The sequence below is a fragment of the Neovison vison genome, chromosome 8, assembly GCF_020171115.1.
Source record: "Neovison vison isolate M4711 chromosome 8, ASM_NN_V1, whole genome shotgun sequence".
NCBI lineage: Eukaryota > Metazoa > Chordata > Mammalia > Carnivora > Mustelidae > Neogale > Neogale vison.
The window spans coordinates 121,477,995-121,505,712 of NC_058098.1; the positions used below are offsets into that span (position 1 = coordinate 121,477,995).

The 27,718-nt window shown below is 53.0% G+C and overlaps 1 protein-coding gene across 1 annotated transcript in view; it reads right to left on the reverse strand.

The window, feature by feature from the left end:
• Window positions 1-554: 554 nt before the first annotated feature.
• The window catches only part of TOGARAM2 (TOG array regulator of axonemal microtubules 2), a 39,213-nt gene continuing 12,049 nt past the window's right edge, over window positions 555-27,718 (reverse strand). Inside the window, exons 8-19 of the mRNA XM_044262246.1 lie at window positions 25,299-25,449; window positions 24,931-25,092; window positions 22,425-22,578; window positions 22,177-22,282; window positions 21,109-21,344; window positions 19,191-19,349; window positions 15,047-15,164; window positions 14,578-14,672; window positions 12,912-13,104; window positions 11,843-12,059; window positions 4,519-4,605; window positions 555-974 (exon numbers count right to left, since the gene is read on the reverse strand). Of these exons, the coding sequence (XP_044118181.1) occupies window positions 718-974; window positions 4,519-4,605; window positions 11,843-12,059; window positions 12,912-13,104; window positions 14,578-14,672; window positions 15,047-15,164; window positions 19,191-19,349; window positions 21,109-21,344; window positions 22,177-22,282; window positions 22,425-22,578; window positions 24,931-25,092; window positions 25,299-25,449 (1,935 nt within the window). The 3' untranslated portion in view covers window positions 555-717. The remainder of the gene's footprint in view (window positions 975-4,518; window positions 4,606-11,842; window positions 12,060-12,911; window positions 13,105-14,577; window positions 14,673-15,046; window positions 15,165-19,190; window positions 19,350-21,108; window positions 21,345-22,176; window positions 22,283-22,424; window positions 22,579-24,930; window positions 25,093-25,298; window positions 25,450-27,718) is intronic.

Genomic DNA, 27,718 nt, shown 5'->3' on the forward strand with positions numbered 1-27,718 from the left:
AATCCCAGAGCTCCCATGTGACCTCTGCAGGTCCTGCAGCTTCCAGTTCCAGCAAGTGCTTTCACATCTGGGATTTCAAGAGTAAAGCTACATCTAGTCCTCTGTGGAAGTAACCAGAATGCCGGCTTCCAGAGAAGGCTTTCAGTAATGCAATTGTCAAACTCTCCCTGGGAAGGTTTTGTTAAGGCAGAAGAAGGATGACCCTGGGGAGGGTTGTTCTGCTCACCTTGAATCAGCCTCATTAACAACTGGACTGGATTTGAACGGCCAACTCACGGTCTCTGGTGGGTAGAGGGCTGGCCCAGCCTCTATGGATGGGGGCCCTCCCCACACACGGTCTGCAACCTCGGGTCTGTGCTACACTCTTCATCCCTAACTCACCCTCCCATGCCACCCACCACTGATTCTGCTGTTGTCTCCTTTCCTTAGTGACAAACCTAGTTACTAAAATATTCTCTGAGGTTTAAAAAGTGCAAGATAATAAAACCTTAGAAAAATAAGTACTTCCTTTATTTCTACTTCAAAATATACTATGTACATCTGGAACTCTAAGAGAAAGTAGACCGGGAGATGATACTATCATAAAAATAAAATAAGGTAAAAAAATAACAACTGCCCCTTTCAGATCTGTCTTTAACCCACTGAAAGTGGCGTGAGCTGCCCGTTGTCGTGCTCTTCGATGCCATCGCTCTGTCGGTGACGTTGGTTGGGGCTGCCTCACAGGGTTGCTGTGTCTAAGAGTCCCTGGAGCGTTTCGAGGACCGGCTGTGGCTGGCCAGCGGCCAGGTCCTGCAGCCGGGAGCCCATCTGCTCCTGGAGGCTCCGGGACAGCCGGTGCGCCACCGTGCGGACGTTCCCACCGTGCCCGGGCAGGACACTGTTCCTGGTCATGTTGCTCAGGAAACACCAGAGGACTGGAAGGACATGGCGCTCCACAGCCTGGGGCTTCTGGGGGTACACGGAGGCCACTAGCGCTGTTGGACAGAAAACGGGGAGACTTACTTGAGGCAGGCACGCTCTCCCTCTTCTGCTGCCCTCTCTTGGGACACCAGCTCTATCCCCAAAAAGGTCAGGCAGCCCAGAGGAGCCAACTGGTCCAGTAGATACACCACCAAGGGCTGGGGACACATTTTGGGGCCCATGAAAATGGTTGTATTTCTTTTAAAATCAAAAGAAAAAAAAAAGGAAGATATCCAACTTTGTTTATATTCATGTTTATACCAACCAATTATAAAATACAATTTTTAACTTGTTTTTGATTTTTAACGGAGGAACAAGTGTGCAAAGGCCAAAAGTGCTCAGGGCCCGTGACGGCCGTCATTGGTCCCTGCAGCCCAGGGGAGAGGACAGAGGCGGACCCACTTGGACTGGACTGCAATCTCGCGTTCCCTTAACCCACGTTCCCACCTACATGAGTTCATACGAACAGAGAAAACCCGAACCAGGAAGAAAAGTCAACATTCTCTCATATGAACCATTCTGAAGAATAAAGCAGCCGGCAGGAGACAAGACCAGTGTGGCCTCCCCAGGGTCCGGATGCCAAGCCCCACAAGGAGACCAGCAGCAAGGCGGGAAGCATGAATGTGCTTTGTCAACCACCAGGCTCTGCACAGACCCTCGATTCAGTGATGAACCCCCCCCAACCTCTGGTTCTCCCAGGCCCTCTACCTTCTTTAACCCCCAGAAAACCCAAACGCAGGCTACCCCAGCAAGCAAGCCTTCCATCGCAGAGTAAATGCCGGGGTCAAAGTCAAAGAGTGACCCCAAATCATTTCCCAGGGCCACTCCAGACTTCAGCCATGCCAACAATGCTTGCTCTGTACGCTGAGCGCCATCCGCCCGTCCTCCTGCCGAAGAAGTGCTGGTGAGAGCAAACGACCTTTACTTGTTGATGAGGCAAAGAAACTGGAAGGTTCCCTGGGCTGAGAGACGTACCCAGGAAGCTAACACTGCCAGAGTCCCAAGGCTGGGGCTCAGAGCTTTGCAGCGTGACTCCACTGTCCTCACAGCACCCAACAGGCAGGATACCGGTCAATCTTGCAGAGGGGGCAGCCAGTGCTCAGGCGTCAAGGCACTTGCCCCAGACCACACAGCTAATGAGGGCTGAGGCCAAGTCTGCCTCGACTTGAAGGCTCACGCTCTGCCCCCCTCCTCTGCAGAGCTTGCAGAGGCTCTGCAAGCCTCCAGGGGTTCCACGTGCCAGATGCTGGTATGGAGTTTTACTTTTAGCAAAACCTCCAATGTGTCCTTCTTTTACCAGCATAACATCCTCCAACACCCCCAGGATGCTTCCCCAGGGCCCCTCGGACTCCAGGCCCAGGCCGGGACCACTGGGGGCCGGAGAAGATCCGCAGCCTTCAGCGAAGCCTGCACTGGAGCAGTGTCCTTGCCCTCCGAGTGCGCACACTGGCTTTCAAGGCACACCCTCAGGGTTCCTGCACCCCACACCGTGGGGCCTCTCGGGGGCTCCCCAATGTCACCAAACCCTCAGAAGTAAAGGTGGCCCTTGTTCCCGGGGAAGACAGGTTGGCACCCGGGAGTCAGCCCAACCATGATGGCTGGTGAGCCGCTTCATAGCGCGGGGCAGAGCTGGGAGCTGCGGGAAACGGGAAACGGAAGCTGGAGCTGGAGGAGGGCTAGGTAGCGGGAAAGCCAGCAGGGCACCCCAAGGACTGGGGTAGGAGGTGAGGAGGAGCCAGGGATGTGGGGGGCAGGGGGAGGCAGTGCCGGCCAGAGGGAACAAAAGAAAACCAGCAATCCTGATAAGCCGCCTACAGTGAACAGCTATAACTCAAAGCCTTCCTAAACCTCCATGGGATCTCAGCTGCGAACCAAGGGGAGAACTATCCCGAGAACCAGGCCCAGGCAGGCTCCTCTGTGCCCACGAAAGGGTGAGGGGTTCACCTGCCCCAACCCGCCCCACCTCACCGCCCCCGTGCCCGGCACACTGCCCTCCCACCTGAACGCCCCCCCTCCCGGCAGCCAGGCGACCGCACGCAGTCAGGCCTGAGGTTCCCCGGGTCCGGCAGCCGAGGTCACCTGGCTGACAGCGGTGGGCTTCTCAAATTAGCAGAGGCAGATGATGGCCCTTCTGGGAGTCCTCATGAGGAGGAAAACCCCATTAAATTGGCGCTTACAAGGCAGCTGAGGTAATTAGCAAAAGATTTACTCCCGTTAAGCTGCGCTATTATTAGTGCACACCTTGTGTCAATTGAAAGGCTCTTCTTGACTCCCGGCTGACACCGACTCACCAGGAGAGCTACAGAGAAACTCTGGCCTTTGAGGTCTCTTGGAAACAGGTGGAAAATTCTTACATTTACATGGATAATCTAAAGTGAGGTACCCATCCACCTTTGAGGCCCACACGCAACCTGTACAAGGACAGGTAAAGGTTTTACCCAGAGAGTGCGGATTTTGAGCAACAGTAAAGGGTTCCTTGATCTGGTGCCCCGGGGTCTCAGTTACGTGGCCTCTGCCCCTCCCCGCTGTTCATGCTCTTCTCGCTCTTTCTCTCTCTCTCAATAAATAAAATCTTTTTTTTAAGGGGATAATCAGCGAAGCCACACCCTCCTTATGATGTTGTTGTGAGGATGAAATGACCCAGTGCCTACAATTGAGGCAGGGGGGAAAGGGGCAGAGCCTGGAGAGCCAGGCAGCCACAGGCCTCGTGGGCCACTCCAAGGAGCCTGGACACGAGCCTGAAGACGACGCATGCAAGGATTTATGCGTGGGGGTGACACCACCTGTCTGCCGGTTGGGGGAGGGGCACTCAGAAATCTAGAGAACAGAGTCCTTCTGCCTCCTTCCTGGGTCAGACCTTCCTAAGCATGGGAGGCAGAAAAGACGAGAAAGCCGGGTTAAGTAACCTGCTCAAGACCAGAGTTCACGGGCGGCAAATGGGTCTGTCCGCCACGAAGCCTGTGTCCATCCCATCCCACACCCCTCAAGGGCCACAGGAGGTTTCAGGCCTGGCATAAAATCACTCCAGACTCAGAGCAAACATCAGCTCAAGCTTTCCTCAGCCAAAGCCTGAACAAAGCAAAGACTCGGGCCAGAGCCCCAGCCCTGCACCGCCCGGTTCTGAGCACCTGGCGAAGGGGCCGGGTAGGGCTGCCATCCAGGCTGTGCCCTGCTTTGCGGGCTGTGCTCGTGCTCACCGTGGGGCTGCCGCTGACCACGGCCCGCACCTGTAAGCCACGATCCACCCAGAGGAGCTGAGGTTTTTTCTGATTCACACAAATGTACCGTATGGGCTAGCCGAAGTCCTGTTTGCAAAGAAGTGCATCCTCGTTCCTTAAAAACTGTTTTGTATATGTACCAACCCGCCTCATTTGGGTCCAAAGCAAAGATTATCTTCTGGTAATGTGGGAATTATTTTTTAAAAAGCAGATTAGAGAAAATTTTTAAAAGGCCTGTGAGGATTATTGGATTATTTGGGGCATCTAAGAGACTGGGTGGTTCAGCTCCGTGCCGGGAGGCTGACTAGAAGGTGGGGCGAGGGGCTTTGGGGACGCTCACCGGACAGACGCTCTGTGACATCAAGAACCGCGCGGCCACTCAGGAAGCGCACCCGCCCAGCAAACGTTTGTAGGAGGCAGAGGTTGTCTGGAAGAGAAGGAGGGTGTCAGCGGCCATGATGCTGTGGCCCGAGCGACGGTCCCTACCCACACAGGGAAGGAGGCCCGTCATGGAGCTGCGTTAAATCCTCTGGGTCACAGTGGGGCGTCTGGGGACCTGTGAGTGGCCCAGGACAGTTGCACTGGCTCCCAAACGGGTTTCACTTACTCCCTCAGGTCTGGTTCCTGCTTTCTGTCCTTCCTCAAAATTGCTGAGTTTGGGGGCAAAACAGGGCTTGCCCACAGTCTTGGGCAAACCAGGATGGCTGGTTACCCTTCCAGCAGCAGAAGCTTCTGGCAGGCTCCGTTTGGGTGGGAGGAAGACGTTTGCAGTGGGCACGTGTTAGCTCTCAATAGCTTATAGGTAACCTCCCTGCATGAGACTTGGGTCCAGACCGCATCCTTGTAGGACAGGAAAGTTTACCCTCCACATGCCTCAACCCCACGCTTCAGGAGGGTTGGGGAAAAGATGAATTTTTACCCCTTTTTTTTTTAATTGTCACCACACCCCGACCCCCAGCAGGCACTCAGACACACCCAGTCCCAGGAGCCAGCTCTCCCTGCTGCCCAGCCTAGGGCCTGGGGATGTCCCCATTCGGATGTTGAAGAAGTGCTTACTAGAATGAACCACCGATGGGGAAACCACAGGCAACTAGGGTGGGGAAAGTTTGGGGGATGATGAAGCCCCTGGCATTCTTGGATTGTATTTCTAAAGCCAACCCCAGCAGGATCCCATAGGTGCTGAACTTAGGAACAACTTCTTCCCCGTTCGGGCTGACGTCTCCTGGTTTCTCAAACGATTGCACTTGAAATCCCGCGTTCCTCACAGAGACATACAAGGTGAGGAAAGCAGCCCTTTACCTGGGGAAGGCAGGATCACCTAGAGGATACACACCCAGATCCTGACGCTGCCACAGCCGTCCCCGCACAACTCCGTGGGAGCGAGTTCAAGTAATAAAACCACTTTTCAGGGATGTGGCTGTAGGGCCTGCCCACACCTGTCATGGAGGTCTGTGTGGGCGCCACCAGAGATGCCCCCCGGAAAGTGTGTCCTAGGAGCCCAGGGGCTGACCCACTCAAGGCCAGGTGTCTCTCAGCAGGATACAGAGATTAGAGACCCCCCTGAGGAAGCCTTTCCAGGCAAATTCCCCCTTCTCCAGATCCCTCTAATATCTCAGCATCCCCCTGGATATGCAATTAAGCTTCCCTTTTCCTGCCAGGCAACAATTCTAGCTAAGAGCTCATCCCTGCTTCCCTTGTTCTCCTTCTGAGAGCTGTAAAGGGCACAAAGGAGAAAAATGTCCCCGTGTGCACCACATACATCCCTGCTGCTTGCAAAATGGCCATCCACCGGGAGCCACGGGGTGGCTCAGTCAGTTAAGTGTCTGCCTTCAGCTCAGGTCATGATCTCAAGGTCCTGGGATCAAGCCCTGCATCAGGCTCCCTGCTCACCAGTGAGTCTGTTTCTTCCTCTCCCTCTGCCCCTCTGCCTGCTTACTCTCTCTCTCAAAAAAAAAAAAAAAGAGAGAGAGAGAGAAGAAAAAAAAAAGCATCATCCATAAGTTAAGCAGACCTTAAAATACCAAAGCAGGGTGCCTTGGTAAATCTGTAAATATGTAAGAATAGGTTTTTACATCAACATCACCTGCATTATTTATTCTAGGTGCTTCTATTTGTCCCACGCACATCATTAGCCCAAGCTCACCCCTAAGGACAAGGACTTCTGCCTCCTTGCTTTCCCCAACAATACTCAGTCCAGGACATTTTCTGGACACAGCTGGATCTCCCGCCTCCTGGTGGCTGATGTGGCCTCGCAGAGCCAGAGAGAAGTGGAGAACTTGGGGACTACTTGAAAATGCACATCCAGCAGACATCTGTGCCAGACCGTGCTCCCATGTGCCTGGCACACAACAAGTGCTCAATAAATGCTCCAGGACTATAGGGAGTGTTAAAGCAGAGACATTAAGCATGCCCGAGCTGGTTTATAAACCCCAGAGCTCCACGCCCCAAGTTACTGCCTCTCTCCCTCTGCCTACTTCTGAAGTGATGGCTTGCTTCCAGGTCACACCCAGGTTTAATGGGCGGCGGGAAAGCATACGGTGAGGGGTGTGGGCTCTGGGTCCAGGTCGCCTGGACTGAATCCTTGGCTCTTCCATATTTCTCTGTGTTGACATTGGACAAAACCTCTACCTCCATTTACTCATCTAAAAAAGATGCTAATACTCGTATCTTCCTCATAGAGCTGCTCTCATGTTATGATGCTTAGGATAGTGCCCTGAGTATAATTACTATGTAAGTTTCAGTTACTGTAGCCGCTGTTTACTATTATTTTCCCAAAATTCTCCAAAAGCCCAGCAACCTGAACGGTGGAAAGACCATTAAGAGGCACATACTGCATGGAGCACTGGGTGTGGCACATAAACAATGAACACCAAAAAAATAAAATAATTTTTTTTTAAAAGGGGGCTAGAATCTAACTTCAGAAACCTTAGAAATCCATACTATGTTAGCCCAGCTTTTTCATGGGCTCCTCTTCTTTGCCCCAAGGAAACCTTGGTGCTGCCCCCACACAAGGGCAAGCAATGCCATGAGACCTAGGGAAAACAGCTATGGCTTGCAGGCCATACACCCTGTCTTCCCTGAGCCTTGCCTTCCCTCTCTGCAAGGGCGGAGAGGTCTACAGAGGTCTCCCACCGGCCCCATGCAGCCAAGCCCTACAGCCACCAGGCCACATCATTCTCAGGCTCGTGGGAAGCCAGAGAAGAGCTTTTTAAAAGTGTAAAACTTATGGTAGCGTGGATAGTGACAGCAAAGAAACTGGGGTCCAAGTGGACCCCTGGTAATAAGCACAGGACTCTGAATCTGTCACACAGCCGTCAAAAGTAGGTCCACTCACTGCAGGAGAAGTGGAAACGATCTATTTAAACAAAAAAATGCAAACTAAGGCCTAGGCATGGGCCAGAGCTGTTCAAAGTGACTCAAGTGTGTAATCATATGTAAATGCTTGCGCTCTGCTTTTTTTAAAGCAGGATGCAAATTTAAACGTGTGATATCATCACGACTTGACACAAATAGGCACAGAAAAAAATATCCGAAATGAAAAGTGCCAAACGTTAATAATGGTCTCTTCCAGAAGTTGAGACTAAAAATGAGGGCCTTTCAAATTTTTCCTTCCCAGTGCTTTGTACGTTCCATTTTCTCAATAATGAACAAGTATGACTTTTACGTGGTGGAAAGCAAACTTTATATTTTTAAGCTAAGTAGGAAGTCTGCATGGTAGCATGAAAAACTGGTTAATTAAATGAAAGAAGCAAAGTCTAAATTGTATTTACATTCCAATCTTTAACCAGGGAAATGTGTACACATGTAGACAAGAAAGAAAAGAGAGATTTTTAAGCAGCTGGTACACTAGAGGGGCATCATGGATGAATTTTGAAATTCCCCGAACAACACCATGCTGGTCATAAGATTTGTATAAGATAATGAATTTAGAGACAGCAGAGCAAATTAGCAAAAGTTGATCTGAAGCTGCCCATTTCCAAGCTTATCTGCTCTCTCCAGCACTGGCTGCACTAAATTAAGAGAACTCATTTTGATGCTCAGTCTGACCAGGATGGTGTGGGCTGTCAGCAGCCTGATGTTTTTTGTTTGTTTGTTTTTGTTTTTTTAATTTTTTCAATTTATTTATTTTCAGAAAAACAGTATTCATTATTTTTTCACCACACCCAGTGCTCCATGCAATCCGTGCCCTCTATAATACCCACCACCTGGTACGCCAACCTCCCACCCCCCCACCACTTCAAACCCCTCAGATTGTTTTTCAGAGTCCATAATCTCTCGTGATTCACCTCCCCTTCCAATTTACCCCAACTCCCTTCTCCTCTCTAACACCCCTTGTCCTCCATGATATTTGTTATGTTCCACAAATAAGTGAAACCATATGATAATTGACTCTCTCTGCTTGACTTATTTCACTCCGCGTAATGTTTTAATTAGTGACGTTTCTTCTGTAGCTAACCTGGTAACAGGGCCCAAAGACAGAACCAGCCAGTCTGCTCAGGAAATGCCTTGATCCCCAGAATAACTCCCCTGAAATCAGAAGATCTTGGTGCTGAGTAGAAAGGATACCCCTCCCGGTCCCTTTCTGGAGAGGGTCCCAGGCAGGCTGTAATGAAGGGCAGAGGTCAGGGAGCAAGGTATCCACGTATCTCCTTCCTTACTTTGTCCCAAAAATGGGACGTGGGCAGAAATCCCCACCTGCTCTGTGGACCACGACACCACCTGCTCCATAAACCTCGGGAAGACCAAGGAACTGGAAGAGATGGGGTGGCTGATGAGTCATCTTATCCAGAATCAAGAGGGACCGTAAGAGGTTGCCTAGAAAGCCAACCTCATGATTTGGCTGTGCCATCTGGACTTTGTGCCAGAAGTTGGACTACCCTGGCTGTGTTCTTGATCCCCACGGCCCGCGTTGAGTAGGGAACAAACCATAGCGTGCTGAGCCATTCCTTTGTGACTCTCCACATTGACGATTTCACAGCTTTCCATGGTTCCTCTCCAGTCTGGGGCTGGAATCCCTTGAGGCGGATGACACTAGGCTTGAGAGAAACTCCCTCTGCTCAAAGGGCTCCGAGCCACTTCCAGGAGGGGCCTCAGGAGGCTGAGGGTAGACTGGAGCCACTAGGCTCCTTTTGGGTGAAATGGGAAGAAAGATTTACACCCCTTCTCTTCTGCCACTGCTGCCCCAGTCTCCGCTTCTACCACCCGATCCCCTGGGACACTGGGAAGTTTAGTGACTTAATCCGTTTCTCCTTCTGCAGGTCAGACTCAGACCATTCCAGGCAGATGGGAACCATTCCCAGAGAGACCTTGATTCTACCCTACGTACTCCCTGGCAGTGATGGTACTTCCTGGCAATCTAAACCCCTCCACTTCTGCTCTTCATGGATACATAAACCAGCAAGTCACTTCATAGTTAAAAACACTTCCAGGGGCACCCGGGTGGCTCAGTCAGCTAAGCATCTGCCTTTGGCTCGGGTCATGATCGCAGGGTCCTAGGAGCTCCCTGGTCCCTGGGGCTCCTGCTCAGTGGGGAGTCTGCTTCTCCCTCTCCCTCTGCCATCCCCTGTGATACACTGATGCTCTCACTTGCCAATAAATAAATAAGATCTTAAGGAAAAAAAAAAAAAACACTTCCAAAACCCAGATGGCTCATTGGGCAGAGTGGGTATGGCTCAGAGCACAGCCACGTGGCCCCAAGAGCCCACTGCTACACCTGCTCAAAATGACCAAGAGCCAAGACCCTGTGCTTTACCCTCTGGGCCCCACAGGCGCTTTTTGCCAGGGGTTTACTGGGCTCCCTCCAACTCTTTGAGGCCAACAACATTCCACTGCAGCCTAATACTAATCTAAGGAGTAGAGAGGAAAACAGTGCCCCTCAAGCCTGCCTCCATTCTCCCCACTTCAGATCCTCTGGCTGAGGGGCCAGAGGGGGCATCGTCAGCCATTTCCAAGGAGATCCTGTCCCAGGAGGAAAGGACAAATCAAGGCATCTTCCTGGAAGCCACAGCCTAACTCAAGGTGTGAACAGATCCCAAAAGCAGACTAGCCCCAAACCCCCTTTCCAGGGTGGCCAGCGCAGGTGGGTACAGCAGGGCCCAGGTAGGGAAGGCCCAAGTCCTGTGACAATGTGAGACACCAGATTCTGCAGCCCAAAGCCCCAGAGCTCCAGCGTGCTCTAGGAGGGTGGCCCAGTGGCAGAAAGTGGAAACCCTAACAGCGGAGAAGGAAGGGTTAAAAGTGCCTCGCCCCAACAAGGGTGCTTAGCCTCTTCAAACAGCTAAAGCCTGTTTTGCTTGGTGCAGGTTTTCCCAATAAATCCAGGGCCTGCAATGATTTACCAAGAGCCTTGGTTATTGGCAACAGCAATCTCACTTACCCAGAGCAGCACTGAGAACAAGCCGTAATTTAAAGCTGGATTTATATTGTTTGTTCTACAGCAACAAACTCAGCAAATCATAAATTCCCTTTGAGATGAAGAGAGAAATTGACAGTATTTATGAACTCGAAAGGCAGAGAAGGGCCTGACCAGGCCTTTGATTTGTAACTGAAACTGCTTCTGGAAGCTTCAGCCAAGGACACAGCTGCCATCCAGCCTCAGGGAGCTGGGTTCCCGCAGGGCGTGGGCGCTGGGAAGGGAGGGGTGCCTGGCAAGGTTCACAGCCTCACCACGGGGATGTTCTGTGGGTCCTAAAGGCAGGACGCGGCTCTGTGCTCATCGGGACATATGGCAACAAGGCCAACACGGGCGGGCGGTTCTCAGATCGTGAGAACATTACATCATGGCAAGGGGAGTTTGTGAAAACTCAGGGTCACTCTGGTCTGGACATGACTGCTCGTGTGCTATGTCCCACATGCACCTGCACTTCGGCCTGTGTCCTAGACATACCAAGTACCACCTTCTGAGCAGCTAAGAAAGAAATGAAGAGCAAAAGTAGATGCTCCCAAATCCCACCTAATAATGTCAGAGAACCAAGATGTGTTAGTGTGAAGCACACAGGATCTGAGAAGCTCTCGCCGTTCCTCATGTCCCCCTCCCCCAGCTCACTCCTTTTCCCCTTTTCATTCCACCCCCAACCCTCACCCCCTATTCCTCACCCAGATTCCTCCCACCCTGAGCCCTGGCCCCAAACAGTCTTCCTCAAAGACAACTCTCATCTGGTCCACGCTCAAAAGCCAGTGGGATCCCAGCCCGATCCCTACACCAGACATTCAAGGTGACCCACCCGCCCGTCCACTCTGTCCTCTCCAGCAGGCTTGCTCTGCTGTCTCACCGCCGTCCTGCCTCGTCCTCACAGAAGCCACCCCCACGGCTATCATCCCTATGTCTAAAAACACCGCTGGCGACACCTCCAGCTTTTTCCCCACAATCTGCACTTATTTTTCCTTCAGTATTCAGTTGGCTCCATCACTCTGAGACTGTGTGACCCTGGGGAGGTCATTTCTGTCACATGTACTATGAGGAGGGAAGACGAGATCATCTACACGTCTCCTCCTCACTGCCATCTAGGACACTTGGGTGGATGTGACATGGGAAAGCCTGCCAGCCAGGTCCTGGGCTGCCCACCCCTGACCTATGTAGACTTCAGGGAAACATTTGGCGGAGAGCCCCCGAGTGCCCATCTGCACTCTGCTGATTCCCAGCGGGGCTGAGGCGGGAGGCTCACCCAGATTCTCAATCATGGCGTCCAGTGCGGTCACCGCGGCAGCATATATCCCCGAGTTCTTGGAGTTGAGGTTGTCTGCAACAGCAACGATGATGGAGAGCAGCATGGGGTGTAAGCTTTCTTTGAGGAGGGGGATCATCTTGGCAAGGGACTCCAGGGCCCACTGGTTCACTTTCTTGTTGGAATCCTGAAGCCTTGGGGTGAAAGCATCAAAGACCTATTGAAGGAACAGAAACCAAGAGCCCGTGGGAACCCAGGCTGGGCAGAAAGCCCACGACCCCACCAGCCACCCTCAGCAGGGATTCCTCCTGCCTCCCTGACAGGGTCATCCAGCCTGTGCCAGAACATTCTCAGCGATGAGGAGCTCACCTCCTCAAAAGGGGAGGAGGGCAAGAGGGGAAGAACCACCACGTACTGAGCACTCATTGCGTCGAAGCCTCTAGAACATCTCGTTAGGGGTTCCCTGCACTCTCGTGGAATGATCTTAACCCGTGAGGCATGTGTTCCCATCCCCAGTTTACCATTTAAAACAAAGCAAAAACTGAGGCAGAAAGAGGGTAAATGATTTGCCCCGCATTACAGAGCTTAGTAGGGAACGTGGAAGGACGTCCCAGTCTGCTGACTTCAGGCCCGTGTCCGAACTACTATGCTACATGGCTTAACAATCCGCAGCCTCGATCCTGGAAGAAGCAAGCATCAGGCCAGGCTCCCAGCCCACCTGCCCAACCATCCTGGCCCCATCGCCTGGCAACCACATACTCCACCACCCAGCACGTCATGCGCCTGGCTGGATCAGGAGCAGCCGTCAGCCGTGGCATCCTCTACCTCTACCCTCCTTGCCACAACTGTGCTGAAGGGATGAGAAATGCCCAAGACATCTCTGGGTGATCCCAGGTGCCTGGCAGGAGTCAGGGCCTTTGCCCCCCGGCTGCTTCCAGACAATCTCAAAGCGTTACCAAGGCGACTGGATAGCAGGTGCACCTGGAGGCGTCTGGCACCACGTCCCACTCTGTCCTGAGTATTCCAGATTGAAGCTGCACCCCCAGGAGAGAGACGGGGCAGTGCTCACCTGGACCAGGTTGGCGGTGATGAGCTCTGGCGTGGCCTTGCAGAGCTCGAGAAGCCGTCCCACGCCTTCCATCCGAGACTGGTACTCTTTGGCCTCCAGCAGCCGCGTCAGCTCCCGAAGCTTCTCTGCCACCTGGAGGCCACCGCGCATGGAAGAGCGTAGCCCCGCCAGCCGCGGGCCATTGGAGCTGAGCCTGTGGGGAAGAGACTTCTGACCGGAGCAGACCCCGAGGATGTCTGTTTGTGCCTCTTGTCCCATGCTCCTCCCACAGACAGGTGAGACCGAGACAAGAGTGTCACCTGCAGCTTGGCTCACCCCCAGCTTCTCCACCTGCCGCTTGAGGACTCCGGCCCTGGAACTCTGGAAATCCCCTTTCCTCCGGGGGCAACAACAAGGTTGTCCAGAGCCCTGTCCTTTTGCCAGGGGACAGGGTTCTCTCTTCCTGCCTTTTTTCTCTTTTCAGAAAACACATGAAGAGTGGGAGCGGCTGGTGTGGGAGAGGTGGGAGTCCACCCAAGGGTGACCACACATTTAAGCTAAGAGTGAGGGAGGATCTCACCACGTGCCTTTATCCTGATCCCCAGTTACCTCAGCCTGTTCATACTTCTCCAGGGACCGGGGAAAGGTTACGCCCTGTTCTCTCCCGCTGAGAGCACACGTCTACCGCAGCCTCTGGCCCAGTCCAGCCAGCAAGAGAGCAGTTCCATAAAGGACGCCTACCCCTCATACCCAGCTCAGAACCTGGCTCTTCAAGCGCATGGCCTACATGGCAAGTCCCCTCTGACAGAGCCCAGCATCAACCATGCTGTCATGCATGCCTCCAGTCCATGCAGCGTGCCCACCGAGTGCCAAGGGCTGTCGGGGGCACTGAGGACAGTGACATGAGAGACATGTTCTTTGCTTTAAGGCGCTCTCAGACCAATGGAGGCAGGTAAGCCCAGGGGGCTGACGGAGGACTGAAGAACAGAGCACAGAGTGTCAGAGACGGCCTCTGGGGGAAGGTGACAGTGATGTGAGTCTTGGGGAATCCTGTAGAATAAATAGGCATGTTCTGGGTGCAGGCAGTGTAGCATAAGCAAAGGGAGACCGTGTGTGGGGGCGAGAGCAGAAAGCTAACCTCGAGCAGGTGGTGGGGGCTTCCCTGGGCGCCTGCTAAGGTGTTCAGAGGGGTCCTCTCCAAGCACCAGAGAAGAATTTTGAGTTTCAGGCACATCAGTGACCAGGGAGGTTCTGCTTGGTTTCTGCTCCTCCCAGCACCCACCCTCCAGCCTCTCTGCCGGTTCCCTGTATCCGCCTTGTCCCAACTCTACCTCTAAATTCACCCCAGGCCACACTGATGGCCACAGGATGTGTGTGCAGCTCCAAGTGGGCGGAGAAGCGCAGAGCTCAAGCAGAGAGCCTGGCCGGCAGCGCGCCCGCACCGACTAATGGCATCGCTCCCACTCCGCGGGACTGCAGAAACCAGCCTCTGCTGGCAAGTGCTTCCCAACCCAGGATTTGGTCTCCCTGAGACCAAATTCACTGATGAGTGCTGCAGACCCAACTAGGTCTCCACCATAGCCCAGATCCACAGAGACTCCCAGAGCCACTCCTGGCCTAGGGCCAGCAGACCATCTCTGTTGGCAGCCTTGGATGTGGAGCCCCAGAGAGACAAGAGCAGCCATACCCGTCCTCACCGGGCAGCCCGTTCTCACTCAGCACCAGACTCCTCGACACCTTGCGGCCCTTGGCAGATGGAAGTCCGTCACTATCTTCTAGTCCCTGGAGAAAGACACACGGAACGTGAGCCACAGGGGTGGCCCTCTGGGGAACTGCAGGCCACCCCGGGCTAGACCACAGCGAGAGCTTCTGAGGGCACAACTGAACATTCCAGACCACTGGTAGTCACGGCAGGGGTCAAGATCCCCATTTAATGGGAGACAGTGTGGACGCCCAGGATGGCTCAAGGCACAATGGCAGAGAGGGGTAGAGCCAGGTCCAAGCACAGGGGAAGGAAATCACCCTTATCCCACCTGGCAGGGTCGTGGGTGAAATGGAATCTCTGGAATGCACAACCCACTCCCCTGACCTGCTCAGCTCTGACCTCCCCCCGCACCCTCCACCCCCACCCCTACCTGCTCAAGCCACCAACTCACCCGCTGCTTAATAGCCGCCATGACCTTCCGTAGGTCGTGAGACGGGAGGCTCTGCTTCAGAAAGGCATCAAACTTCGTATTTGACATCAAGATATTCACCATCTTGCGGCCATAAAACCTGCCACAGAAGAAAGAGAGGGATGAAGAAACAGCCATAGAAATGCATCGTAAATCCGCTTTACAGATTTACAGAGGTTTTGTAATTGTAGTAAAAGAGTTTTTTAATACTTTTTCTAATTAAGACAATAATTGCTAATTAAGACAGTTAAAAACTAGATTCATAAAGGAATAAACATCATCCATAACCCCATTACCAAGAGAAAACCACTATTAATTTTTACACATTTTCTTGTAGCCTTTTTGATGCATAAATATTTTTGTTGATACCAGATGTACATATAACTTGCCTCTGGCTTTTTTTCACTTCATCACTCATCATCTTCCCATGTCCTCCTTTTTAGTGGATTTATTCCATTGGATGATTATACCAAGATATACTTAACTTCTTCTAGTATGGGGCATCTAGAAGTCTGAGCAAGGGGGCAAGGGGTCAGTATGGGAGAGAGTGGTCAGCTCCACATAGCAAACAGCAGTGGTTGGGGGAGGAAATCAAAGAGGGCTTCATAGAAGAGGTGACCCTTACATTAGTTCCCAAGTGGGATGGGATCGGGGAGTAAGGGGGTGGAGGTGGGGGGTCATTCCAGAGTCTGCAAGATAATCCGTCACGTTGGCAGGTGTGTAGTTGGAAAACAGCAGGCAGGGCCTGCATGCGACAGAGGAAAGGGAGAAGGTATGACCCAATTTCTGGAAATGTGAAGGAGCTGGGCTTTAACGTGCAAATAATGGGAAGCTACGGAATGACCAGACTCGCACTTAATGGAAAATGTCTCTGACAGCAGGTGGGAGGCCAGGAGACCTGCTAAGAGGCCACCATGATAGTCCAGGCAAGAGACGATGAAGTCCTGAAATCAGGCTATAGCGTAGGAGGAAGAACGGGAGGTCAGACTCAGGACCTACTAACAAAGTGGAAACTGCAGGGTTTGGTAGCTGATTGGAGTGAAGCAGGAAGCATCTCTCTATGTCATATTTCCCTCAACCCAAGACTCCATTGATTATAAAATGCACCATTGATTTATTTTCCCCTGAGGAAAAACAAAAATAGAAAGCACTGGCAATTTCCATTGCATTCAATGACACTGCCCCATGGGGAAAGCAACACTTCCGTGTATCATCTCAGAAACAGAGATAATGTTACTCATGGGCAGTGCCCCTCCTTCCTTAGGCTGGCTAAACTACTTGGTGGTTGCCCGGTAAGGAAGTGTGGAATTTTGGTCGTTCCTTCTGTGACTGTTTGCATTAATCTCTCATTTACATCCCATCGCTCTAGTTCCGCGCCTCTTCTCATATACGATAGCTTTTCATTTCAATGCTGAGGAATAGCATAATATTTCTGAGGCATTTTGGGGAGCAATTAAACTCAACAAGTCCCCACAGAGCATCCACGGTGACTTCTTAAAATAAATATAAAAGGCTAACGAGCAAAGAAAGGCTCCTAGTTTAGTTTCTACGATGCAAACTGCAATTTGAAGGTTTACGCTATGAGCAATAATGACTGAATTTGAGAATGTGCAGAGAGTAAAACCCAAATCAAAATTGCTGCATGGCCAGCAGCCACTGTGAGACGCCTCTGATTGTAAGATATTAAAACGTGGGGGGAATTGTGTGTCTTAGAATCAATGAAGTATGAAGGTCCCTGCTCTGCATCTTAGATGACTCAGTAAATAACAGTGACTTTTAACAGTGGAAGGAACACAGCCAGAGAAACAGGCTTGGGGAGAAGGCAGTGGGTTCATTTAGGGAAACTCTGTACCGAAGATGACAGTGGGACATCTGACAGCAGGAACGGGTCCTCCAGAGGCCTTAGAGGAGAAGCACTGATGCTCAGAGAAGGGGTAGGCTGGAGGGAGACCCTACGGAAGCATCAGAGTTGCCATGGCCAGGGCCACGGAAGTGGTAACAGTACTCAGGGAAAGTTGTAAGAGGAGGACAAGAATGAAGACAGTCCTGTGGCCATCTACATCCAGAGGGCAGGCAGGCAGAGAGGTGGCCACAGAGAAAGAGAGGAACTAGGGACTGTAGGGCCACAGATACTGGAAGCACAGGTGCCAAGAAGGAAAGTGGAATGTCGTCAACGCCAGCAACAACGTGACAGGTCAGACAGGAGGGGGACACTCCAGCTGGAGAGACAGTAGGTCTCGATGTCCATCCCCCTTGCAACAACTACAAAGAAATCAAGCAGGACCTTCTAGTTCCCCACCAATGTTCCTCATTTCAGTAAATGACACTGTCATTTACCCAATTGTTCAGTTTAAAAGCCCAAGCATCATCTTTGATTTCTCTTTGAAAACCTCACCACCCACATCCTGTTGGCTCTGCCTTCAGAAGACAGATCACTCATCTGTCCAGCTCTCCCCTCCCTTCTGCTAGCCTCCAGCACCCCTGGCAGGGACGGGGGACTCACCATCTGTCTGGTGTCCCTCCTCCCTCCTGGTCCCCTCCCCAATGATCAATCCTCTAATGAGAAAGGTTTTTTTTTTTTTTTTAAATCAAGAAAGCAGCAAACATTCAAAGACACACAAACTCTAGGGGCACCTGCGTGGCTCAGTCATTAAACATCTGCCTTCAGCTCAGGTCATGATCCTGGGGTCCTGGGATCAAGCCCCGCACTGGGCTCCCTGGTCTGCATGAAGCTACTTCTCCCTCTCCCACTCCCCCTCCTGCTGCTTGGATTTCCTCTCTAGCTGTCTCTGTCTGTCAAATAAATAAATAAATAAAAATCTTTTAAAAAGAAAAGAAAAGAAAAAACGATACACAAACTCTAGTAACCAGGGGGAAGAAACACTCAGAAATCATAATGAGCTGGCAATTTTACCCGTTGGATCAATAAACGTCAGAACTCCCTACACTGTAAGGTCACTCGGGTTCGGGCCCTGGCCTGGCAGGAGGGGTGTGGTGAGCTCAAGAGCTCCCCATGATGCTCAGGCCACTTAGTAGGACACAGGCCCCTGACCTTAGTCCTGCCCCAAGGAATACACCCAGACATTCTTCCTGGGCTCCGCCAGGGAGCACATGTGTAAGCACAGCTGCTGTGGGGAGAGCGCCCCTGGGCCGGTGTGGAAGCCCGGCAGGCAGTGGGGACATGCCCCTGAGGAGCACTACCATATGCCATGTGGCCAGAGTGTCCCGGGAACTGACGGGTGTAATTGACTGGACCTTAACCCTAGCTTTCCAAGACTGTTGACCAGGTTCCAGCGCTCTCCTGCTTCACGCTGTTGAATATCTCCTCACACTCCTACTGAATGAAGATCCTCTGGTGGCTTCTGGTCACTCCCCAGCCAAATCTCCCTCCTGACCACAGCCAAGCGGCCCTGCCCGGCTGAGCCCTGCCCTGTCCCACTCATCGCCTATCTGCTCTGCCGCACTCGCCGGGCGCCATGCAGCCCCACCTGCCTCCTCCCAGAGCCCCGAGCATACTCCCATCCAGGGGGGCCTTTGTACATCTCCTTTGCTGGGACCCTCGCACCCCAGACCCCCAGCGAGCTGGCTCCTGCTCGCCCACCTGTTCTCAACTCCAGTGGCACTCCTCCAGAGGATCTCCCCCGACTCTCAATCACAGTCGCTGTCACCTCATTCTCCACCGTGGTGCTTGTCTCTCTAAGAGACCCCTTATCTGTCTCTGAAATGATCCTAATAATTTATTTGTTTATCTGTCCACCCCACCTAGGGTAGCATAGGCCTAATCCTTCTTGTTCCCTGCGCTGTCCGTAACAAGGAAGCGTGATCAGCTCACTACCCTTGAAAAGAATGAATGGCCTTTCAGAGGATGGAGCTGAGGCGGGTCAGGAACCGAGTGAGAGCAGCGGCGACAGAGGGAGAACCAGAGGCGGGCAGTGTTGGCCAATCCTCTATGCCGGCAGAGAGAGATGGATGGCGGCCATAAGGGAAGGACCCAGCTGCGGTCTGTCTGATTGTCCCTCCCATGGCCACACCAAGCTGGGCGGGCCAGGGCCCTTGGGGCTGGCTGGTCGCCTTACATGACCTGGGCTGGCAGGTAGGAGCCCCCGGACCCCTGAGCCCGCATCACCTGGTGTCCTGGTTGGAGTCCTGGGCCAGCCTCACCAGGTTGTGCACCAGCATCTCCGTGTTGTCCCTGGTGCCGGAGAGTAGCTTCTCGGCGCCTATCTGCTCCAGGACGGTTGAGAGGTGTTCGGCAGTGCATTTCCGGACTAAGGGGTTTCGGTGGCTGAAAAAAAAAAAAAAATACAATCCCAGTTGAGGGACTGGCTCAGACCAGGAATCGTGGACCTACAGTTGTGCCTCCATGCTCCAAGCCATTATGGCCTCCAAAATCTCTCATGGAGCCACAGGGGATCTTCTAAGAAAGAGCAGTCATGTCCCGATCACAGAACCCAGGATGACAATGTAAGGATCGGAGAAGGAAGAAGGAGCGCCTACAGCCTCGTGGTGCTCGGCACACACACAAAGGTGCTCACCACCTCTGGACCTCCTGAGCCCGTGTTTACCTTCCCCAACTTTTCTCCACCCAGAAAGATCCTACCCAACCCCCATCTCCTTCTCTGCCCTCCCCAGCCCCCTCGGCAGAATGTTACCTGGGGCTAGTGCTGTCCTGGTCCCCTGAGAAGTACAGGTGCACCCTTGGGGCTCCCCGGCAGGCAAGGAGCTCCTGGGGAGCTGGCACCAAGCTTCCTTCCCTACCCCATGGAATCCTGTGCCCCGCGGGTGCCAGGCACAAGCCCACACTTAGTGGGAGCTAACTGTGCGTTTGTTGAAGTAAACTGAGACGGGAAGGAGAGACGGATCCATGGGTGATCTGGTAACCCTAATAGGAAGAACCTGAAATCTTACAAGAGAAACCCATCAGAATGTCACTTGTTTCTTTGTCACCCTTTTCAAACGGCCTGTGTGGCCACAGTTCATTAGACACCTGACCCTGCTTCTTGCAACAATGATCAGTTGCCTCAGCTTGTAACGAGCTTAGCCTGGAGCCAGGCGCCCGGCTAAACACCCCCATCTGCCAGCTGTTCGACCCCACACGCCACTGTTAGTGTCATTTTTGCAGGTGAGGAAGCTGAGTAAAGGGAGGAATCCAGAAGAAAAGTATAGTTAATTTCTCCCCAGTTAGTGGCAGCCACAGTGAACGGTCCATAAATGTTACAGTAAAGGCAGGCACAGCTCTGAGTGCCCTTTCATGAAGCAATTCATTTACTCCTCACACTTGGGGGAGGTAGGCACCCTTATCATTCCCATTTTACAGATGATGAAATGGAGTCCAGAGTTCAGTACCAATCCAGGATGTGAACCCAGGCCACGTGACTCCAGAGCCCCTCCCCCTTCCCACCGGCCTGCAGGGCAGCTAGTGAAGGCTGGCCAGCTGCTGCCACATGCCCTCGGGTCTTTCCCAGAAGCCTCCTGCATCTGTATCACGACTGCCTCTGGGGTGTGGTGGTGTGGCCCCGTGGGATAAAGGCTTTGGGAAATGGTTTTGGTTTTCCTTTAGTTTGGGTTTTTCAATAAGGTGAAAGCAAATCTGGCTGCAGAAAGGTTCCTTCAGTAGGCCAGCACCTTCCTCCTGCCCAGAAAAAGAGGTGTGAGCTAGAACGAGATTGTGGGCCTTGCTCTGCTCACAACCTTGATTTCATCAGAAAGAACGCCCGTCGCCTGGGAGAGGCACGAGGGCCGCAGGCGGGCTCTCAGTCCCGTCTCGAGGGATGTCACCACGGACGCTCTGAACTCCCCAGCCTTGAACAGAACACAGCAGCTCTCCCCTTGCGGTTGAGGCTTAGGTGCCCTGAGCTCACCTCCTTATCCCCAGCCCGGCTCAAGAAAGGTAGGAGAGAAGCACACCAGGAAGCAGGGGTTTTCCTCCCCACCAGCCACATGTGTGAGGACTCGCCCCATTTGCCCGTTCCTCTCTCAGCCCCAGATCTTTCCTCATGTTTTACCTTCCCAACCCACCCCTCTGACAACAAGCCACCACATACTAGATGCCTGCAGAGGTAAGGGCCACCAGGGAGCGGGCGGGGGTCACGTTCTCCACCATGGCCCCCAGGGAGCGGTTGGCAGCTCTCTGAATGAACTCGCTGGTGTTCCCCATCTTCTGAAGCAGGCAGCGAGCGATCTCCTCAGCCTCCTGGTCCATGTTCTTCTTCAAGGCCCGGAAGAGGGCCCCCAGGGTGCTGATGGCCAGGCGGGACACTTTGGAGCGGAGGTTGGTGACCTAGGAAAGAGATGGGACAGGGAGCATCCAGGACTGCTGGACCTTGCCAAGGGCTCCAGAACATCCAAGAAAGGACCACATCCCCAGGGTCTCCTGCCACCGCCACCCTCCCTGCAGGCCAAGGCCTCGCCATGCTGGAAACGAAAGTCATGCAGTAGCTCTGGACAAAACAGTCCCGTTTTTTAAAAAATGCCATTGTTATCATCATAGTTATTTATTCTACCTGAAATTTAAAATTTGAACATCTGAAATCTGTGCAACATTTTGTCTTCAAAGTATTTTTACAAATAATCTTGGATTTAGTCTTCACAAGCCGTCCCCCACTCAACCTCATCCCCACCCCTGGAACAGTCTATTCCCAAGAAGGGGCCTGGCCTCCACGCGTGGTAAAAGGCATCTCAGTGCCTCTCTGGCTGGTCTAGGTCCCCCGTCCCAGCCCCAGGGGAGAAAGTCCTTGGGAAATGTTACAACTTCCTTGAAGCTAGAGATCTAGCCCCAAACATTCCAGCCCCTCTCATCGGGCATCTGAGTGCAGAGGACAGCACAGGACTGGGACAAACAGGCTTACAGGACTCTGGCTGTTTCAGTGCTCAGAGATTAGAAACAAGGAAACCCCAAGCCCCAGGTTTCCAGTCTGAGACATGGGCTGCTACCTCCCACGTCCGTGGCTAAGGGCTAAGATATAAGCAGGGGATACCACGCTCCAGGGAGCCATGGCCCCTCCGTGACTGCCTTGTGAACCACACTGAGCTGTGGCACCTGGGAAGGGGGAACTGCCTGCCCTGCAGGGTGGGGACAGCACACAGGACACAGGCTGTCTAGGTGGCCTCACCTCTCCAGTCACAGCCAAGGACACGTCGTGTAGCCTCCCAGCAAGGACATCTGAATGACAGACCGCCAGACGCTGGACACTCAGCAGGCCCTTCTCCTTCGTCTGCCTGAGAAGCGAGTTCCAGGCCCATCACTGGCAGCTGCGGAGGGAGGAGCCCCACTCCCTGTGCAGACCAGGGGTGCCCCTGCCACCCCTCCCCTGCCACAGGGGAGGCAGGCAGCTGGGGTCAGGAGAAGGGGTCCCCTCACCAGTCGCTGCTCTCCAAGCACTGGAGAGCATCCATCAGCCCCAGCTCAGGGTTCGAGAAAGGCCTCAACTCCTTAAAGGTTCTAGGATCCAACTCTTCCTCCTCTTCTTCCCACTCGGGAGACCCCAAGGTAAGCACCGCAGGTAATGAGTTGGCTGCCCTCGCAGAAAAGAAAAGGAACACGGCATGTTTCAGCAGGAAGACTCAGGCCTGGCCTGACACGAGGTGTGCTCAGCAAAGGGACTGGCCAGGGCTGAAAGGGCAGGGTCTGTGCGTCCCCTGCTGCAAAGATGCAGACACCTTCGAAAGTTCTAGCTCTTTTTGGTCTTTCCCACCCCAGCCCTGCCATCCTGATGGTTCTAAAGATTTTATTTATTTATTTGCCAGAATTGTATTTATTTATTTGCCAGAGAGAGAGAAAGAGACTGAGAGTGCACAGGCAGGCAGAGTGGCAGCAGAGGCAGAGGGAGAAGCAGGCTCTCCACAAGGAGCCCAATGTGGGACTCGATCCCAGGACGCTGGGATCATGACCTGAGCCGAAGGCAGTCGCCTAACCACCTGAGCCACCCAGGCGTCCCCATCCTGATGGTTCTAAACAAGCCCGCCTGTGATACGCTGCTTGATGCGGCGTGACAAAGCCCACCGTGCCCTATCTGTGGTTGGGTGACGCTTGTCAGTCTGCAAGGAGGGAACCCCTCTTCACATTGGTGGTGTCCTAACCTCATCCCCACCCAGGAGCCTGTGTTACCGGCTTCTCCTCCTTCCTCCCCACTTTCTATCCTTTGTGAAGTCACCCACGGTCAAGGCGGGGAAGTGGCCCAAAGGAAGAAGAGGGGACAGTGAAAGCTCGAAAGAGACAATGCAGCTAAGGGGGGTGCAGTGTGGTCGAGATGTGGCAGGGACTGCCAACAAGCAGGGATGCTGTTTAAAACTCAGGTCATGCTTTCTAGGCTCCGCTTCTATGGGGACAGGTGCTAGAATCATAAAATCCTAGTGGAACAGGAAGGCAGTTTAGACGTCTATCTGCTCCAGTGCCCAAAACACATCATCGAGGCCTCCAAGGCACAGCAGGGCAGGGGGTCCCCACCCACAGCCCCTCAGCATCTCCATCCCCAGAGCCGTGACAACGAGGTCTCCTCTGAACCCAGAGCTATCCCTGCCACACCTTGCTTCCTGGCTACTTCTCTTCTCCACCAGCATGAAGGTCCAGGCAGCCCACACAGCAGGTCCTAGGCAGGGCAATCCTTTACTTAAAGCCAAGACCAAAAGACCTCATTCCCGGATTCTCTTCTCAGCTTTGCCATTGGACAAGAGTCATTAGCCATGATCTGGGGCCCCATGGGCCAACATCACCTTAAGTAAATTCAGGTGACTTTTCAGTTCTGTTGACTCTAAAATAAGTGGGGTAGATGATACAGACCATCATCTCCTGAGTACCCCCCCATTCAATCACCACTTTCACGACCTCTTGCCATGTCTGTTAATTACCTGTAATTTTATTTAATGGCATTTTTCTTCAAGCCAATCCACTTTTCAAAGTCTTAAATAAGTTTATCGTAAAGGGATATCTATGTCACTACCATGATTGGCAAACAAATATTATTTGTCAGAGGACAGGATATTTGCAATAAAAGTAAAAGGACATTATAAACTCCAGTGATCAAATTGTAACCAGCTTCGGATGACTCAAGCTGGAAGGAAAATCTCTTTGTTTAAAAAGCAGATTTCCAAGCCTGAGAGGGCTGCTCACGACTGACACTGAATTCAGACTTTCTACTTGACAGAATCAAAGGGACAGAAAGGAACGGAAAAGAAGGATGAGTCAGTATTATTTCTGGCACTAAAATGATGCTCTGTTCTCTCACTATAGTCCCACCACAGCCCACGCTTAAAGAAACTCTGAACCAGACTGGTTGTTTTCAAATGTTCTTTAGTAGCAAAATCTTTCACAACTGAAAGGTCAGGTGGGTGCCCAATATATTAAAAAATGAGGCAAAATTGAAGCTTCTCTGGTGTAATGGGGTCAGAGACTCTTTGTGCCTTGGCACCATCCCACAGAACTTTTGGATCAGGATCCCCGGTGGGGATCAGCCCTATCCAACCCTGGCATTTCACGAGGCAAACTGCAGGAACCCAAGATCTTCCCGGACCCCTCTCTTCCTCTTCCCGATGTTTCCAGCCACTTTCGGGAATGCTTCTCCCCATCATCTCTGGTCCTGGTGCACTGGTGAGGCCTCTAGGACATGTCCCGGGCTGGGCACACCTGCCCTTCTACCAGTAACTCCATTTGCAATTCCCCAGACCCCTAGTCTGGCCCATTGATACTTTTGACTCCCACACTATCCCTCGTTCTCTGGCAGGGTGATCACACCTCAGGCTGCCCTCTACTCTAACACAGGTAATGGGAAAAAGTAGAGTGGCCCAGGTCACCTTTCCATACCCCAAAGCATCCCAAGGCTGCACAGCAAGACGGACACATGTCCCCCAGCCAGTCGGCCGGGCCCTACCTGAAGCATGGCGGGCAAAGCTGGGCTCTCGCTTGCTGACAGGGATGCTGGGCAGCGAGGCCCGGTTGGCCCGCTTCCTCAGGATACCACCCATGTTTCTGCGTGGGCTGCTCAGCCCTGTGGGCACAGACATGGTCCCACTGCCCCGGAGGGGAAGGAGGCCTGTGGAGACAGAGGAAGTCCTAGAATGGCACTGGTCCTGCCTGTCCTTGGCCCCAGTCCTCCTCTGGATGTGGACCCATTAGTGGCTCCCAGTCCAGTGTCCAGATGGGGAGCATCAGGAGCTATGGCTAAACCCTCTCTCATCTAGGGGTTGGTCAAGACATCTCCCCAGCCTGAGGGGATCCTGCCCCCAGGCGCCCAGGTACCTTCCTTCATCAGGACTCTGCGGGAGGCCAGGCTCTGGGAAGCAAGCTCCCTCTCCCTCTCCAGCTCCTTTGCCCTCTGGAGCACCTCCATCTCCTTCATCTGCCTCAGCCGCATCTTCTCCTGGGCAGACTTGGAGATGGTCACCTGGATCTGGCAGAAGGTCAAGGCAAACTCTGTTACCTTGAGGACTCACCAGTGTCTTCTGTACCTGCATTTATTCTGTCAGGAGTGTGAGTGGCTCCTACGTGCCATCGCTCTTCTGGGAGGGAACAAAACGACCAAGAACTTGCTCCCAGACGGCTGCCACGGAGCAGGGAGACAGCAAACAGAGCAATTTCTAATGTCAGGCCATATGTACCAGAAGGAAAGGAGGGACAGAGGGTGACCAGGGCTTCCATTTTAGGTAGGAAGGCCCAGAGGGACTCCTAAAGGAGGGGAAATTGAAGCAGAGACATGGATGGAATAAGGGAGCAGAGGCCATGCAGATTTCTAGGGGAGATGGGTGCTGAGCAGAGGAAAGAGAATGCAAAGGTCCTGAGGCTGGAGGGTGCTGGGTACGGTTGGGGGTGGTGAGGACACTGGCTGGAGCACCCCAAGTCAGAGGATGGGAGGACACGGGGTCAGAGGTGGCAGGGGTGGGCAGAGCCATAGTGCATGGGGCCCCGTGGCCCATGGGGAGGGGTCAGACATGTCCTCTAAAGGACACAGAAAACCACTGAGGTTCTGAACACAGGAGTGACCTGATTGGACTTCACTGGGAGACAAGGGGTCCCTCCAAGTGTTGTTGTTTAATAACTTTATATTTGGGGATAATTTAAGACTCACAAAAAGTTGCAGAACAGAGCCAAGAGTCTCCATGTGGTGGGGCTTGCACTAGCATCGCGAGAATGAGGATGACAGAAAGGCCTGGTTGCGGACAGGTCCCAGAAGCAGAGCCCACCGCTTCTGCTGATATATGAGGCGTGGGGCAACAGAGAAAGAGGAGCCAAGGGCGGGCCCAAGATTTTTGGTCAGAGTAGCTGGAAGGCTGGAGTGGCCTTTTCTTGCTATTTACTGGGGAAAGAGCTTTTGGGGGTAAAGTTTCAACAGCTGAGTTTTGGATGAGCTAAGCTTAAAATATAACTAGATACCTAAATGGAAATGCAGAGTATCAGTTAATACCTACTTAGTTACAAAATTTGACTGCTCCCGGAGCTCAGGGGAAGGTCAGGGCCAGAGAGGGACATTTGGGAGTCCTCGGAATACAGGTGGCACTCAATGCCATGGACCAGAACAGGTCACAGGGGGTCAGATAAATAGGTCAGAGGCCAGAGGTCCTAGCTCTGGGGCCTCTAGCATGTAGAGGGCAAGAAGATGAGAAGTCAGCTAAGAGGACTGAGAAGGAACAAAATCCGATAGGGGTGAAAAACTAGGAAGGAAGCCATCCCCTCGACTCCCTCCCAAGGTGGGGACTTCAAGAAGAATGAAACAGCAAAGCTGCTGACGGGGGTGGCGGTTAGAAGAGGGCTGAGCTGCGCTGCTCGTGGGAAGCTGGAGGTCATCGGTGGCCTTGACATGGGCAGTTTCCATGAGGGCAGTGGGACCCAAACCCGACTGCAGTGGACTCAGGACAGAATGCGTGGAGACAAAGCAGTCGTTTTATTTTTTTAGACAAAAGAACTCACAGAGAGCTTAGTCGCTGATGGGAATGGTCTGATTCCGGGGAGGATATTGCTGATGCAAGAACGGTTAGAAATGCTGGGGCCGGGGTGTGGCTGGACGAAGCTAGAAGAACAGGACATGGGGGGGTGAGCGAAGGGGGTGCTTCAAAGCGAGATGCCAGTTCAGGAGAAGTTATCACAAGGTCCTCAGTCTGGCCATGGGGTGAGTGGCCAAGGGGGGCTGGGAAGTGGGGTCGTCTCCCAGCCCTGAACTGTTCTTCCTTCATTCCAGGCTCTGACGCCCTGGCTGGAGAGGGAGGGCTGGGATGCCCGGACCTCATCGTCACCGTCTCTGGACCCTAACACAGCGCAGACACCCAGCAGCCCTTCCAGGCATGTTTCCTGTACGCTTCCATCTCCGCTTCAGAGACTGAGCCCGGAGCTCCCACAGCAGTGACTCTTCAAGCGTTAGTAAACACATCCAGACCAGGGAAGAGAATCATCTGGACCAAGGTCACCTTAGAAGCGCAAGGTGTCTGCCAGCCTGGCAAGCAGAGCCTTTGGCTGATCTGCCCGAGTCAGCTGCCTCTCAGTTTCTATCTTGGGTGCTGGTTCAAATTACTGGGCTTGGTTCACCTAAGCTCCTCTCCACTCTCCACATCCTGCTTCCTTCCGCACCTCAGGTGACCTCCTTGTGCCCTCCCTTCCTCCCTCAGCTCCCCGCTATCCTCCCCTTCCCCTCGCCCCCACCCCCATCCTTCTTTTCCTCTCTCTTGTTT